At 57.6% G+C, this 15,114-nt stretch overlaps 1 protein-coding gene across 1 annotated transcript in view; it reads right to left on the minus strand.

The window, feature by feature from the left end:
* Nucleotides 1-270: 270 nt before the first annotated feature.
* LOC138837739 (neurotensin receptor type 1) overlaps nt 271-15,114 on the minus strand; it is a 38,794-nt gene continuing 23,950 nt past the window's right edge. The window contains exons 2-4 of the mRNA XM_070036678.1: nt 5,553-5,754; nt 772-862; nt 271-520 (exon numbers count right to left, since the gene is read on the minus strand). Of these exons, the coding sequence (XP_069892779.1) occupies nt 271-520; nt 772-862; nt 5,553-5,754 (543 nt within the window). The remainder of the gene's footprint in view (nt 521-771; nt 863-5,552; nt 5,755-15,114) is intronic.

The raw sequence follows: 15,114 nt of genomic DNA on the forward strand, positions 1-15,114 counted from the left end.
GGAGGGGAGGAAGGAGGGGAGGAGATGGGGAGGAGGGAGGGGAGGAGGGAGGGGAGGAGGGAAGGGAGGAGGGAGGGGAGGAGGGAGGGGAGGAGGGAGGGGAGGAAGGAGGGGAGGAAGGAGGGGAGGAGATGGGGAGGAGGGAAATGGAAAAGAAATGGGTGAGCGGCCGCAGGCCTGGTTTGCGCGGCCAAGGACCAGTGCCCCACCACATGTGGCCAGCATGGGGTGGCTGCCGGGCCTCGGGGGGGGGCCAGGGGGCGGCCGGGCCTAGTACAGCGTCTCCCGGGTGGCGCTGCTGGAGAAGGCGTGGTTGCTGGACACGCTGTTGGGCTTCCTGGAGAGCGCCGGCCTCTTCCTCCTGCGTCGCCACACGGGGCAGAGGCAGGTCAGTGTGGACAAGAAGACCTGGCGGAAGTTGGCGGAGACCAGGTTGTACAGGATGGGGTTGATGGTGGAGCTGATGTAGAAAAGCGCGTTGGTCAGCATGTAGAAGTAATGGTAGAAGTCGTAGAGGAAGCTGAGGGAGAAGGAGAGAGGTGCTCAGAGCTCGGCCGCGGGGCCTGGGGGACTGCAGGGTGCTGGGGTCCCGGTGGCTGCCTGGGGTGCTTCTCAGCCCAGCTCCGCTCCCTGGCCGGCCAGACCTGTTCCTGCAAAGGTTGGACCCGCCGGTCCCTCCGCCGTCTTCTCTGTCCAGCGGCCTCACCCAGGCCGGGGGCTCAGCACCCCTCACCCCTGCCTGCATGGGGTCCCCAGCGTCCCAGTACTCACGGGGTCCACTGCTCATCGGAGACGTAACAGAACATGAGGCGCCGCACGTGGTAGGGCAGCCAGCAGACCACAAAGGCAATGACCACGGCCCCTGAGAGAGAGAGAGAGAGAGTGTGTGTGTGAGAGAGAGAGAGGGAGAGAGAGAGGGAGAGATGGGGGAGGGGGTGAGAGAGAGAGAGAGAGAGTGTGTGTGTGAGAGAGAGAGAGGGAGAGAGAGAGGGAGAGAGAGAGGGAGAGAGAGAGAGGGAGAGATGGGGAAGGGGGTGAGAGAGAGGGAGAGAGAGAGGAAGAGATGGGGAGGGGGAGAGAGAGGGAGAGAGAGAGAGGGAGAGGGAGAGATAGAGGGAGAGAGAGGGAGAGAGAGAGGAAGAGATGGGGAGGGAGAGAGAGAGAGGAAAAGAGAGAGAGGGAGAGAGAGAGTGTGTGTGAGAGAGAGAGGAAGAGATGGGGAGGGGGAGAGAGAGGGAGAGAGAGAGTGTGTGTGAGAGAGAGAGGGAGAGAGAGTGTGTGTGTGAGAGAGAGAGGGAGAGAGAGTGTGTGTGTGAGAGAGGGAGAGAGAGTGTGTGTGTGAGAGAGAGAGGGAGAGAGAGAGGGAGAGAGAGAGGGAGAGATGGGGGACGGGGAGAGAGAGGGAGAGAGAGGAAGAGGGAGAGAGAGAGAGAGGGAGAGATGGGGGAGGGGTGAGAGAGGGAGAGAGAGAGGGAGAGAGAGAGGGAGAGAGAGAGGGAGAGAGAGAGGGAGAGATGGGGGAGGGGGTGAGAGAGGGAGAGAGAGGGAGAGATGGGGGACGGGGAGAGAGAGGAAGAGGGAGAGAGAGGAAGAGGGAGAGAGGAAGAGGGAGGGGGAGAAAGAGAAGGAGAGAAAGAGGGAGAGAGAGAGGGAGAGAGAGGGAGAGATGGGGAGGGGGTGAGAGAGAGGGAGAGAGAGGAAGAGGGAGAGAGAGAGGGAGAGAGAGGAAGAGGGAGAGAGAGAGAGATGGTCTCATGGGGACACCTTGACTTTGTAGATGGGAAGAAATGCTATTAAGATATTATTGCAAGCCAGGTGCTGGTGGCTCACACCTGTAATCCTAGCTACTCAGGAGGCTGAGATCTGAGGAGCATGGTTCAAAGCCAGCCCAGGCAGGAAAAGCCATGAAACTCTTTCAATAAACCACCAGAAAACCAGAAGTGGCGCTGTGGCTCCAGCGGTAGAGCGCTAGCCTTGAGCTGAAGAGCTGAGGGACAGCGCCCAGGCCCAGAGTTCAGGCCCATAACCAACAACAACAACAACAAAAAGAGAGATATTATTGCATTAAATGTATGGACAAAGCTGTCCTCAAACTTATCCATAAGTGAATGGATAGAGCTGTCCATACGCCCAGTGCGACCCTGTCGATGTCCATTTGTTGGCAGTGATGTTTGCTGCAGTGATGTTTGCTGCAGTGATGTTTGCTGCAGTGATGTTTGCTGCAGAAAGAAAAACATTTGTCCTAAAACTCAGGTCTTCAGAGAGGCTCCGCACAGCAGCAGCAATGCAAGGACTTCCGAACGCGTGTGGGTAGCGATGTCGTGAGCGTGGCTGCAAAGCACGGACCACAGGAGGAAAAAGGAATCAAATGGGACAACATGAAAACAAAAGAAACTTCTGGAGCAATCATCGGCGTGGAAGAGCAGCCCACAGAAAGGGGGAGAAATCTCGCCAGCCATGATATGGTGATTATCAAGACACTGTGCTGAGACAGCCATCTGATGTTTGACAAAGGATTTCTGCTTTGTTTTTGTTGGTCATGGGGCTTGAACTCAGGGCCTGGGCACTGACCCTGAGCTCTTTTGCTCAAGGCTGGGGCTCGTTTTCCAGTGGTTGATAGGAGGTAAGAGTCTCACGGACTTTCCTGCCTGGGCTGGCTTCAAACCGCGATCCTCAGATCTCAGCCTCCTGAGTAGCTGGGATGGCAGGCGTGAGCCACCCGTGCCAGGCTGACAAAGGATTTTCAATAAATGGTGCTGGGAAAACAGGATATGAACCCATACCTTTGCCTCTCATCCTGTGTCAATACCAATTCAAAGTGGATTGAGGATTTAATGTAAGACCTGAAACTTAAAAATCACTGTGGGAAAGAGCAGAGAAAACACTAGAACATATTGCACAGGCAGGAGCTCTAATGGCTCAGAAAATAAGAGCAAGGATTGACAAACGGGATCGCGTCAAACCAAGAGGCCCCTGCCCACCAAAGAAAACAGTCACTAGATTGAAGAGACAGCCTACAGAACGAGGGAAAAATCTTTGCCAACAGCACAGCTGGCAAGGGATTCATAACCAGAATAAACAGGGAGCTCAAAAACTGAGCTCCCGGAGAACCACAATCCAATTAGCAAGTGGATGAGTGAATGAAACAGACAATTCTTGAAGTACCAATGAAGAACTCCACAAAGAACTACATCGAGAAGTGCTCATCATCCTGGCCATAAGGGAGATAGAAGCCAAAACAGCTGTGAGGTACCTCTCACTGAGCAGAACGGCCATCAACACAGACAGGAAGTGCCGGAGTGCACAGGGAAGGGCCTCATGCACTGGAGGTGGGAATGTAAACCAGCGTGAACAGGGAGGAAGCTCCTCAGAAAAGCTAAAAGCAGGACACCACATGATGGATCCAACAGGTGCTCAAGGATCGGAGCCTGGGTAGAGAAGCGCCCCTGACTCTTCACGATCGCCAAGCTCTAGAAACCGGCCAGATAGCCCTGCAACTGGCCAGTGAAGACGCGAAGGCCGTCGCTGTACACAGGGGAGCTCTCTTCAGCCCCGTGGAGGAATGACACCATGTAGTTCCCAGAGAAGTGGACAGAACTGGAAACCACAGGAACGAAACTAGTTCAGGTTCAGAGGACAAAGGTCATATGCATCTTCTCACAGGTGGCCGCTAGACCTAAAAGATAAGCAAGCATGTACAAGATCGTGTGTGTATACGTACACACGCGCACGCATGCGTGCATACAGAATGCTTGTGATAAGAGACCACTTGAGGGGGTGGTGGGGAAGGGGAGGGAGCAACGCTGAAATGCACAGCACTGTCAATGAAGATGACAAAACGAAGCCCTGAAAGCTGCAACACAGGGGCCAGCGTGGTGAAAACGTGTGCAGCGTCACCGTGAAAACGGAACAAAGCACACGCTGAAGAACGTGGATGACAGGAATGGAGAGCAGGCGCTGTCTAGGACAGGGCACGCGTGTGGGAAGAGGGACGTGGAGGGAGGGAAGGAGGGTGAGCCCAGTGACAATGCTTTACACAAAGCTGAGTGCGCGTGGAACAGTGCTGGCTGGGGCTGGCTTGGACGGGGGGGGGGGGGGGGAAGCGAGGGAAAAGGAGGGCGGGTGAATCTCAGCATGGTACCTCCGACAGAGCCCACCCATACAGCTAACTGACGCTAGCGAAAGACACAAAAAAACTCAAAAAGTGATGTGAAGTTGCCTGCCAGTGAGCCATGCCTGTCATCCCAGCGACTCAGGAGGCTGAAATCTGAGAGTCACGGTTCAAAGCCAGGCTGGGCAGGAAAGTCAGTGAGACTCTTATCTCCAATAAACCACCAGAAAACCAAAGTGGAGCTGCGGCTCAAGCGGTAGAGCGCTCCCCTGGAGCACACACACTTAGGGACAGTGCCTAGGCCCTGAGTTCAAGCCTCAGGATCAGTGAGCTCTCTCTGTCTCTCTGTCTCTGTCTCTGTCTCTCTGTCTCTGTCTCTCTGTCTCTTTCTCTGTCTCTCTCTCTCTGTCTCTCTCTCTCTCTTTCTCTCTCTCTCACACACATATACACACAACAAATCTTGTATGCTTCCATGTATTTGGGGTCCCTACCAGAGTCAGAGTCACAGGGACAAGAGCTGAGCAGGGGGTCTGGGTGGGGGGCTGTGGAGCTGGTGTTTTGCAGGGACAGAATTTTAGCTGGGGAAGCAGAAGAGATCTGGAGATGGTCCATTTTATGCTTTTTTTGGGGGGGGTTGGTCATGGGGCTTGAACTTGGCCTGGGCACTGTCCCTGAGCTCTTCAGCTCAAGTGAGCCATGGTGCCACTTCTGGTTTGTTGGTGGTTCATTGGAGCTAAGAGTCCCACAGACCTGCCTGCCTGGGCTGGTTTTGAATTGTGATCCTCAGCTCTCAGCCTCCTGAGTAGCTAGGATGACAGGCGTCAGCCACCAGCACCCAGCTTATGCTATGTATTTTTAAAAGCATAATTTAAAAATTCCCCAAGTTTTAGGGGTCCCTTTAAATAGAGAGCCCCAGAGCCCAGGGGTGTGGGCTGCATCCGAGGGAGGCCAGGCAGCATGGACCACAGCAGCGTCAGGAAGAGGAGCCCTGGCTGTGGTCTTGGCGCGCTCCCCAAGTCACTGCACAGAGCCAGGAGAGGCCTCTGGACTTCCAGGCGACTTCCCCGGACCTCTGACTGCAGGGAATTTGCACAAATGCCTCCTGCCTGGGGCTCCTGGTCCTGAGGAGTGGACATCCACTCTGAGCCGCCCCAGCCGCCCGTCCAGCGGCTCCGCCTCACCTTCTCCTCCCTTGTATTTGCCTCTGAATACTACCGCGCTGCGTGAGCTTCTCAGCAGTGCTCGGCTGCCTGTGCCAGGGCTGACCCCTCCGCTGACCCCCTCTGCTGACCCTGGTGCCCAGCATCCCGCGGAGTGACCTGGTGACGGAGGGACGTGGGGAGGGGGGAGCGGAGCGGGGCCTCTGGGCCCCCGGCACTCCAGTGCCTTGCTCCAGCAGCACTGGCCACCCTTGCTGACCTCTGACCCGAGGGTTACGTACTCAAGACCCGGACGCCGTGCCTCAGGGCCTGGATCCTGCCGGGCTCCATGCTCATGCTGAAGGTGCTGGGCTGGGCCCCTGCGGCACACACTCGGCCCTGCTCGGCTGCCTGGCGTACCATGACGGTCAGCTTGTTGGCGATGACAGTGTTGAGGACGGAGATGACCACCATGGGGAACACGAAGGATGTGAAGGTGTTGACCTGCAGGAGGCAACAGCAGCCATGGGGGGGGATTGAGGCGTGTGCCCACCCAGCTGGTTGTCATGGCCAGGCTAGGGCCTGCGGCAGGGAGGACCTGCCCTGTCCAGTGCCCCGTCCAGGTTGTGCTGCAGACCAGCCCCTTGGCGCCCCATCCACCCACACCCAGAGGAGGGGGACCTCTGTTACGCTGGCAAGCTCCCGCCGGCTCCCAGAGTTGCACAAACCCCAGGGGTCCCAGCGGCCTGAAGCTTTGGGCTGAGTTCCCAGGGGCAGACAGGTATGCCCACCTCCCCAGCCCCAAGTTCAAGGCCACTCCAAGGAGGCTGAAGCTGTGGCTCCCCCTTGCAGGCGGAGAGTTCATGTCCTTGGAGAATCACATGATCCTCTTCCTCCCCACTGCCGAGGGCATGGGCAGTGCCAGCCCCTCCCACCACCACTTCCAACTTCCACATCCATTCTGCATCGGGGAAACTGAGTCTGAGAGCGGCCCCCCCCCAAAGTGGCTGGACCTGAAATCTTTATCTTTTTGTGGTACTGGGGTTTGAGTTTAGCCTCACGGTTACTAAGCAGGTGTTCAATCACTTGGCGATCCCTCTAGCCCCTGGGGTCTGGGAGCCAGCCCAGGCACCCTGAAGCCCCCAGCCCCGGCCCCTGCCTCAGGCAGCTCCAGACCCCACTCAGCAGGACTCTGAGGAGGAGGCTTGAGTTCACCTTCAAGTCTCAGCTTCACAAAGACAGAATGAAGAGCCCCGAGGGCAGAGCTCCGGCGGCCCCGTGGGTGGAGGGGGTCTTTTCCCCAGAGTGGGGGTCTGGAGCCTGTGGCCCCCCACCATTGCTTGTTTTGTTTGCAATCTGCCTTCTGTCCGGTGAGGGGTCCTCTGCCCGCTCACGGGCGCCGGGTCTGGCTCAGGAGACAACGCAATGCTGGAGTCACTGCAGCCGGGGAAGAGCTGAACGGCGCGAGTGTGCCCAACACGGGTTTTAAATGTCAAAACACTGAACACACCACACACCTCACCCAGCACAGGCAGCAAAGACAGCTCCCGATGGGGGCCGGCAGCGGCCGGCAGGGCCCAGCGTGGAGCCCAGGGTGGGGCCCAGGCCTCCCAGCTCCCAACCCCTCCATGCTTCCTACCCCGCAGGGGAGAGGCCCTGCCTGCAGCCCCGGCCGGCATGGTCCCGTGGAGGGTGTGACCCCAGCAGATGAGGAGCGTTTCCAACAGGCTACACGTCAGAGCCTCGGGGAAAGCTCTGACAGCACCAGGAGAGGCCGTGCTGGGATTCATACCTCCCATCTCTGCACCTGGCAATGCGGGGTTCTGAGCATGTCTGTTATGAATGGTGACAAGCGTCAAGCTAAGGAGCAAACCCCACGCTTCACACGGTCCTTTTGGGTTAGAACACCTCAGATCTACTCTTGTCCCAAATGTGCACAGAATGGGGTGGCCATCGATGACACAGGCTGTGAGATCGCCAGAGCCTGGCCATCGGGCAGAACCGAGAGCTCCTGTTGTCTAATCAGCATTGATCGCTGCCCATCCTTGCCCTGGCGGCCACTGTGCTGCTCTGCTCCCACAGGTGAGACCACGCAGCGTAGAAGGGCAGACACAGGAAGGGCCCTGGGCCACAAGGTTAGCCACGTCTCCAAAAAGAAAGAGAAGTGGGGGAGGGTAGGAGGGAGGAAGGAAAAGGAAAGCAAGATACCACGGGCTAGTAAAACCCAAGTTCTCAGGTGAAAGTTAGAATTTTGGAACACGCTGATAAGATCACTGGTAAAGTTAAGAAATGTGGATTTTTTGGGTGGTACTGGGGTTTGAACTCAAGGCCCTGTACTTGCTAGGCAGCTGCTCTACCACTTGAGCTACAGCCATTCTTGCCTAAGCTATTGTTTGGAAAGAATTTTGAATGTTTGCCCAGGGACCACCTGGGACAGTGGCCCTCCCACCAACTGTCTTGTGATGAATCTGGCATTCCAGCGGTGAGCTACCACACCCAGCTGGATTGTTGACATCGGGGTTCCATCAAGCAACATTAAAAAGATGCACAAGACCATAACACAATTCTCATCAAATTTCAGTGTGTTTTGGAAAAAACCCGCCAAGCTGAGGATGGAGCTCAGAGGGAGAGGATATGCCTGCACAGGGCCCCTGGTTCTGCCCACAGCATGTGCAAACACACACACACACACACATGCATGCACACAAAACACACATGCATGCATGCAGACCCATGCATGCACACACATGACACAAGACACAGTGCACACAAACACATACACACACACACACACACACACACACACAAGAATACTTTGCATAGCTGGGTGCTGGTGGCTCACACCTGTAATCCTAGCTACTTAGGAGGCTGAGATCTGAGGATTGTGGTTCAAAGCCAGCCCTGGCAAGAAAGTTCGTGAGACTCTTATCTCCAATAAACCACTAGAAAACTGGAACTGGTGCTGTGGCTCAAGCAGTAGAGCACTGGCCTTGAGCTGAAGAGCACAAGGACAGCGCCCAAGCCCAGAGTTCAAGCCCCACGACTGACAAAAAAAAAAAAGAATACTTTGCATATTTGGGGTCTCAGGATGGTCTTCTCACGGCTATGCAAACCGTGACTGGATTTGGTAGGGAATGCCCTGCAGCTGTGTCTTTCCTTCTGTATTTCCTTTCATTTTTGTTCATCAGTGTTTTATAATTTTACAGATTTTTCATCCCCTTGGTTAAATTTATTCCGGAGAATTTAATTTCTTGTTGCTATTGTAAATAGAGTTGCTTTTGGTTTCTTTCCTAGTTTATTGCTAGTGTGTAGACACAATCCATTTTTGTGATGCTGTAGTGTATGAAATGTGGCATATTTTGCTTCTCTGTGTCCCGTAGCCATGCTTAATTTGCTCATTAGTTCTAATGGCTTTTCGGCACCGTCTTGAGGGTTTTCTATAATAACATCATGTTGTCAACAAACAGACAATTTCACTTCTTTATCGCTTTCTCCTGACACAGTGCTGCTTAGCTGTGCTGGATCAGCGGGGAGAGTGGTCTCCAGTCCTGATCCCGGAGAAAAGCTCCTGTGATGCTGGGGGTGGGGTGTGTCCCCTTTACTGTGTGGGGGGGTGCTGTTTACTGAGTTCTCAGTTTGACTCTTATCATGAAGGATGATAAATTTCTTTTTACATTTTAAGTTGTTATGTACGGTGGGGTTACAGTTGCAGGATGGTGAATTTTGACAGATGTATTTTCTGTATCTATTCAGATGCTCTTATAAATTTTAGCCCTGGGTTTTATAATTGTGACATATCAATGTATCAACCAGTGAACGTTGAAACATCCAAGACAAATCCCAGCCTCAGCAGGAATTTAAGCCCAGAGCAACGCTGGAGGTCACCTGGCTGGATCGGTGTTGGCGTCTGGTGAGGCCTTGGCTTGCAGTGACCTCTGTCTCTCCTGCGCCTGTCTGCGGCCAGGGCACTGCAGTGCTGGCTGGGTGTTGGCCAGTGAATGAGTGCTCTAGGAAGCCGGGTTGGTGGGGTGTACCAAGCATAAGGCCCTGGCCAGGGCATCCACGCCTGGACCCAGAAACCCCGAGGACATCTCAGCTCTCCGCGCCCCCATCTGCCAGCCACACCTCCCAGCTGGCACTGGACAGTCCTGAGCATGAGCGGGGCCTCTGGGCGGTGGCCGGGCACCTGGGAGCAGGGGTCTGTGAGTTGTGGTGGGGACGTGAACCTCAGGGAGATGGAGCCCCAGCCTGTTCTTGGGCAGCTGTGACGTCGAGATGGTCCTAAACAGAACTCCAGCCCTTTTTCCTGAGCAGGCTCTGCTTTCTCATTTCTGCACGAGGACTCCACAGGTGCTGAGCCCTGAGACTGAGCATGTGTAAACCAACAGAACCCAAGGTGGTCACCAGGGGCAAGGCAAGGGCTGGGTTGGGCCTGGGCCTCTGCCCTGTTTGCATTTGTTCTTTTGTGGGGAGGAGAGAGGCAGAGGGAAAGGGTAAGATAATCACAAAGGGCCTGTGCTTCTGTGCAGCGGGTGTGAGCTTGCTGGGCCCCATCTTGCTAGGACAGGGCAGGAGGGGAGGATGCACACAACACACCTGTTGCTGCGGTGCAGGCCCGCCCGCGGTGGTGCTGGCCTGCCCGCTGCGGTGCAGGCCCGCCCGCTGCAGGAGGCGCTCTGATCCGGGCTGAGGATGGCCGGGAGCCTGGAGCCCGCCAGGTGCTGCCTCTCGCCACCGTCTTCCCTTGCTCTGCACGGTGTCACTTGTTTTGCCCTGGGCCTTTTTCTACCTAATGAATCCTGATGTGTTTAGATAGACAACCCTGACTCCTGCCTGCAACCGGCCCGTGCGAGGTGGTAGTGGAGGGTGGGGGTGGGGTGTCCAGACTCTATTGGGAGGTTTGCAAATCCCAGAACTTCCTAAGAAGGGCGAGGTGAGGAAACCTGCCACAGTGGGGACCCCCATGATGCCCGCGGGACCGGCTGGGGCCCACATGGCAGGGGTGCCCCCCTCTTCCAACCTTGGTGGTCGAGCATGTGAAATCTGGGAGGCAGAAACTATTATTTCCCTCCTTTTGTGGGGGGAGAAACAAGGGCCATTTGTGAACCCAGACTCAAAGCCCCAGCCTGAGCAGTGGCTGGTGCACCGAGTGACTGTCTACAAGCCGACAAACAAACACATAAGCACCCGCCAAGCACAGACCACGAGCCAGACCAGGCAGTGACTCCATCCCAGAGAGATGCCCTGGGCCATGAGTCCTTGGGCCTCTCCTAGGCTGACCCTGCTCAGCAGCCTCTGCCCATGTTCCTCATGTACCTGTCACCTGCCGCCTGGTCCCTGACTTTCTCCTCTGGTTTGGGATTTCTGGGAGCAGCTGGACCACAGTGTCTGGGGTCACTGACAAGAGGCTTCAGAGCCCCAGAGAGCTCAGGAAGTCAGCACCACAGACAGCACCCAGACACGCCCAAGGGCTGGGGACCAGCAGAGCCCAGAGCTGAGGCAGGAGTCTGGGCAAGGCATGTGCCTACTGGGGCAGGGACTTTACCAGGGACAGCTGGGCCTGGCCGCTCCTCTGAGTGAGGCAGACAGGCGGAGACAAGCGGTGGCAACCTCCTTCCACCTGGCCGCAGCCCTGGCCCGGAGAGCTGACCACAGAGACCACTGAGCTTGAGCCCCGAGGAACAGAAAGCCCTCAGGGCCACAGCCTGTCTGTGCCACGCTGTGCCATGCAGACTGGCACCAGTCCCACTGCTGGGAGGCCACCAACTCAGCTCAGAGGCCGGAATTGGATTGGGGTCACCTTCCTGAAAGCCCTGGACTGTCCACCTGCTCCATGCTGAAGCCCTCAGGGCTGCCCCACACCCCGCCCTCCCTGCAGGAGCGGTGAGGGCCTGGCCTCCGTCAGAGCCCTTGTCAGCCCGGAGTGGGTGGATACTGACTCGGAGCAACGGTCTTTCACAGATGGACCAAAGCCACGCGCATCTGGGAGCCAGCCCTCTGGGACAAAGGTCTGCCTGCCATGGCTTCAAATAGCTGCTGGCCAAAAAAGCCCACTAGAATGTTCCTGTCTGCGGGACGTCTGCGAAGCTGCGAATGGCAGGGCTTTGAAATCCTTGTCCAGGCCAGCGGCAGCTCAGAGCCAGGAGCTGGGGCCGAGGCTCTGCCCTCACGTTCTCTGTGCCCAGCAGTGGGGGGCAGGAGGGGCCCTTCTGCCGGCCAACGCCCACTCTGCTCCGCAGGAAGCCACCGCCCACACTGTGGGCTGCGGTGAGTTCAAGGCCCCGCTCTACCTCTGTCTCTGCAGGAGAATGCCCTTTGCCTAACAGCCCCAATTTTGCGCGTGTCTGCTGCTGTGTGCTGGCCTCTGAAGCTTGAGCCACTTCAATAAGATTTACTAATAAGCCCTTCATTTGCATTTTCTAAAACTGAGCAGTAATTTGACTTCAAAGGATTAAACATGAGGCCAAGTCACTCAGCACAGCAGGCTTCTAGGCTTAGCCTGTGCCCTGGCCAGAAGCTGAGCCCGGGGGACAGTCTGCTCTGTGCCAGGGAGCCTGGGGCCTACGGACGCTGCTGTGGACATCCAGGATTTGCACAAAGCCCTCAGCTGGGACCAAGGAGGCGAGGCTCTGAAAAGCTGGGCAGAGGGCTGGGCTGCAAGGCTTGGCAGGGTGGGGCTGGGGCAGGGCTCCGCCGTGCACTTCAGAACACATACTTAGTCCCTGCCCTGTGCCCAGCCACAGCCCGGCTCTGTGGCTGCAGCGGAAACTCCGGCCCCACAATTTCCAGGGCTGTTTTGCCTTGAATTGTGTGGGCCATTTAGCAAATATCCTGTTCCTCCCAGTGGCTAATTACCAACCACTGGCAAAGTTGGCCACTCTGCTTCCCCGGGGACATTGGGCACTGCCCTGTGTGTCAGGCGCTTCCATAGAATTATGCTTAGCAAATCTGATTACACCAGACACACAGCTGAGTGTTGTTACCCACCGGAAGAGGACCAGGGGAGGCGTGTGAGGGCTGCCCGCCCCCAGCCTCCAGCACAGACAGGGCCTCAACCCACCTCAGATCGAACTAGGTTCTTGTCTTGCCAGCCCACCAGGCCCCAGCCCCCAGATAGGTGACGCTTCCTGCTTCAGCCCGGCCACCTCAGGGCTGCCAGGCTACGGGGTTGCAGGCACCCCTCCTGCTCGAGAAGGGGTTAGAAGTGCTCTGCTGGCCATGCTCAGCCCCAGGGCTCATCTGGAGCCTGAGGTTGTAAGAATGGGGGCCTGTGCGCCCCCACAGGGGCTCAGAGTGCTTCTCTCTGCCCAGGCCGCACTTTCCTCCCCGCTTCGCCCCTCCAGCCCCTACCCTGTTCCCCTCCCACTTCTGTTTTTCCTTCACAGCTTTCTCGGCAGCAGCGAGCAGCGAGCAGCGAGCAGCGAGCAGCGAGCAGCGAGCAGCGAGCAGCGAGCAGCGAGCAGCGAGCAGCGAGCAGCGAGCAGCGAGCAGCGAGCAGCGAGCAGCGAGCAGCGAGCAGCGAGCAGCGAGCAGCGAGCAGCGAGCAGCGAGCAGCGAGCAGCGAGCAGCGAGCGGGCTCTTCCAGCTTATGGATGGCACAGCGTGGGAACTCACTCCTCCACGTGCGTGTGGAGGGGAGGGTGGCTGGGGCGGGGGCTTGCTCCCACTACTTCTCCTAGATAGGGGAGAGAAGAGGAGGCCACCCAGGGTTTGCACTTTGCCCCAGTACCTTCCCCCTCTTTGCTGGCTGGGCTTCCTTTCTCCCTGGGACGAAGGGAGGCAGGCTGCTCTCTGGCTCTGACCCTGACCCTCTTCGGCTACCCAGGGTAGCTCAAAGGCCAAGCCACGCCTTGAGGCCCAGCAGGAGCCTGGGGTAATGTGGTCACTACTCTGGCTCCAACGTCACCGTCGGCGGGGCAGAGGGAGGCTGATGCCTGGGGCTGCCACCCATCCCCTGGCAAGGTGTTTGCATGGGGTGCTGGCGGCAGGAGGACGCTGAGGCCTCTGCTACAGACCCCGGCTCTCAGGCCCGCCGAGCTGCTTCTGGAGCCTCCAACCGCTCATCAGCTCATCCTTTCCTCCGGCGGGAGAGCAGGGGGCAGAGCCAATCTCGGGAAGCAAGTCTGCGCCTCACAGACCTCCCCTGAGGACAGGCAGTGATTGCTGATTGCTGGGCCCAGCTGGGAGGCAGGGCCAGCTGTCAGCGCAGGCCCGGAGCTTGGAGCAGGCACGGCAGGCTCTCCCCAGAACGTTCCAGAACTCACTGACTGAATCTGCCTCCTGTCTATTCCACCCAGCCCCTCCCAGCCTCCCATCGACTCCACTCAGCCCTCCCAGCCTCCCATCGACTCCACTCAGCCCCTCCCAGCCTCCCATCGACTCCAGCCCTCCCAGCCTCCCATGGACCCCAGCCCTCCCAGCCTCCCATGGACCCCAGCCCCTCCCAGCCTCCTCTGCCCTCTGGCATCCTTGCAGCACTGTGTGCACAAGCTCACTTCTTTCTCGTTCCCACAGACATTTAGGAAGCACCTGCTGTGTACGAGGTGCCCTGCCCCCAGCAGTAAGATGGAGCTGGGCAGGCAAACATGAGCATGAGAAGGCAAGAGCGGAGGTGGGCCGGGCCGCAGGCGGGCAGGAGGCCGAGGGGGCCTGATCACGGGGGGGTGATGGGGTTGCTTTCTGACAAGGGTGCTAACACAGACCTGTGGCTCTGAACACAGAGGGAAGGCAGGGAAGGACCAGGCCGGCCTGGTGCTGAGCAGAGGAGAGCCCAGCTCTGGGCAGGGCACATGGCTCTCCAGCCTTGCGGTGGGTCTGCCACGGTGGAAGATCCACAAAGGCCGGTCTGCTGCGGGGCAGGCTCAGGGCTGGTTTGAGTGCTGAGTGGTCAAGAGAGGCCCCATGGTGGTCCTGTTCCTGCCACTGGGCTGACAAAGCTATGCTTTGTGAGGTGTGCTGAGACCGACCACACAGCCATCAAATCGACAGTGGGAAGCAGTCAGACAGACACCACTGCTGTTCTAGGACAGCCGCCCACAGATGTTTTCTGTAAAGGACCAGAGAGCAGAGGACTTTGGCTCTCTGGACAGATGATCCTTGTCACAATGGCTCAGCCAGGTCATTGTAGCCTGAACCTAGCCATAAACAATGTGTAAGTGAGCAGGTGGGCTGCCTGCCAATAAGGCTTTATTTACAACCGTAGGTGGGGCCCAGAGCTGACTCATGGGCATTTGCTGTCCCCCGGGGGAACCACAGCACACACACAGCACTATCTGTCCAGGAGAAGCTGGGACTAAGGTGATCAACAATGATCAAGGCCTGCATCCTGTGTGGAATGACCGGTCTGTGTCCCCTGTAGAAGAGCGATGTGTTCTGTGTGGAATGATCAGGGTTTGCATCCCGTGTGGAAGATGGATGGTCCGTGTCCTGTGTGGATCATGGTCTGCATCCCGTGTGGAATGATCATGGTCTGTGTCCTGTGTGGAAGATCGACAGTCTGCCAGTCTGTCCTGTGTGGAAGATCGACAGCACCCCTGACCCAGGCTCTGGACAGCACCCCTGACCCAGGCTCTGTGGACAGCACCCCTGACCCAGCCCCGTAGCTCTCAGGGTGGCACCCCTGACCCAGGCTCTGTGGACAGCACCCCTGACCCAGGCTCTGTGGACAGCACCCCTGACCCGGCCCTGTAGCTCTCAGGGCGGCCCCCCTGCGGTTGTGCACATAGCCGCAGCTGAGGAGTCTGGCCCACGTACGTCTCCCCTGCCTGTGGTCCCCTGCCAGTGGTCCCCTGGTGTCTTCCATCTGACCAGCCGCATTCTCTCCAAGGGGAAACGTCCCGCCAGACTTCTTTCCTATCAGGACCC

This window comes from Dipodomys merriami, unplaced genomic scaffold (genome assembly GCF_024711535.1).
Source record: "Dipodomys merriami isolate MVZ:Mamm:240054 unplaced genomic scaffold, mDipMer1.0.p SCAF_275, whole genome shotgun sequence".
Taxonomy (NCBI): domain Eukaryota; kingdom Metazoa; phylum Chordata; class Mammalia; order Rodentia; family Heteromyidae; genus Dipodomys; species Dipodomys merriami.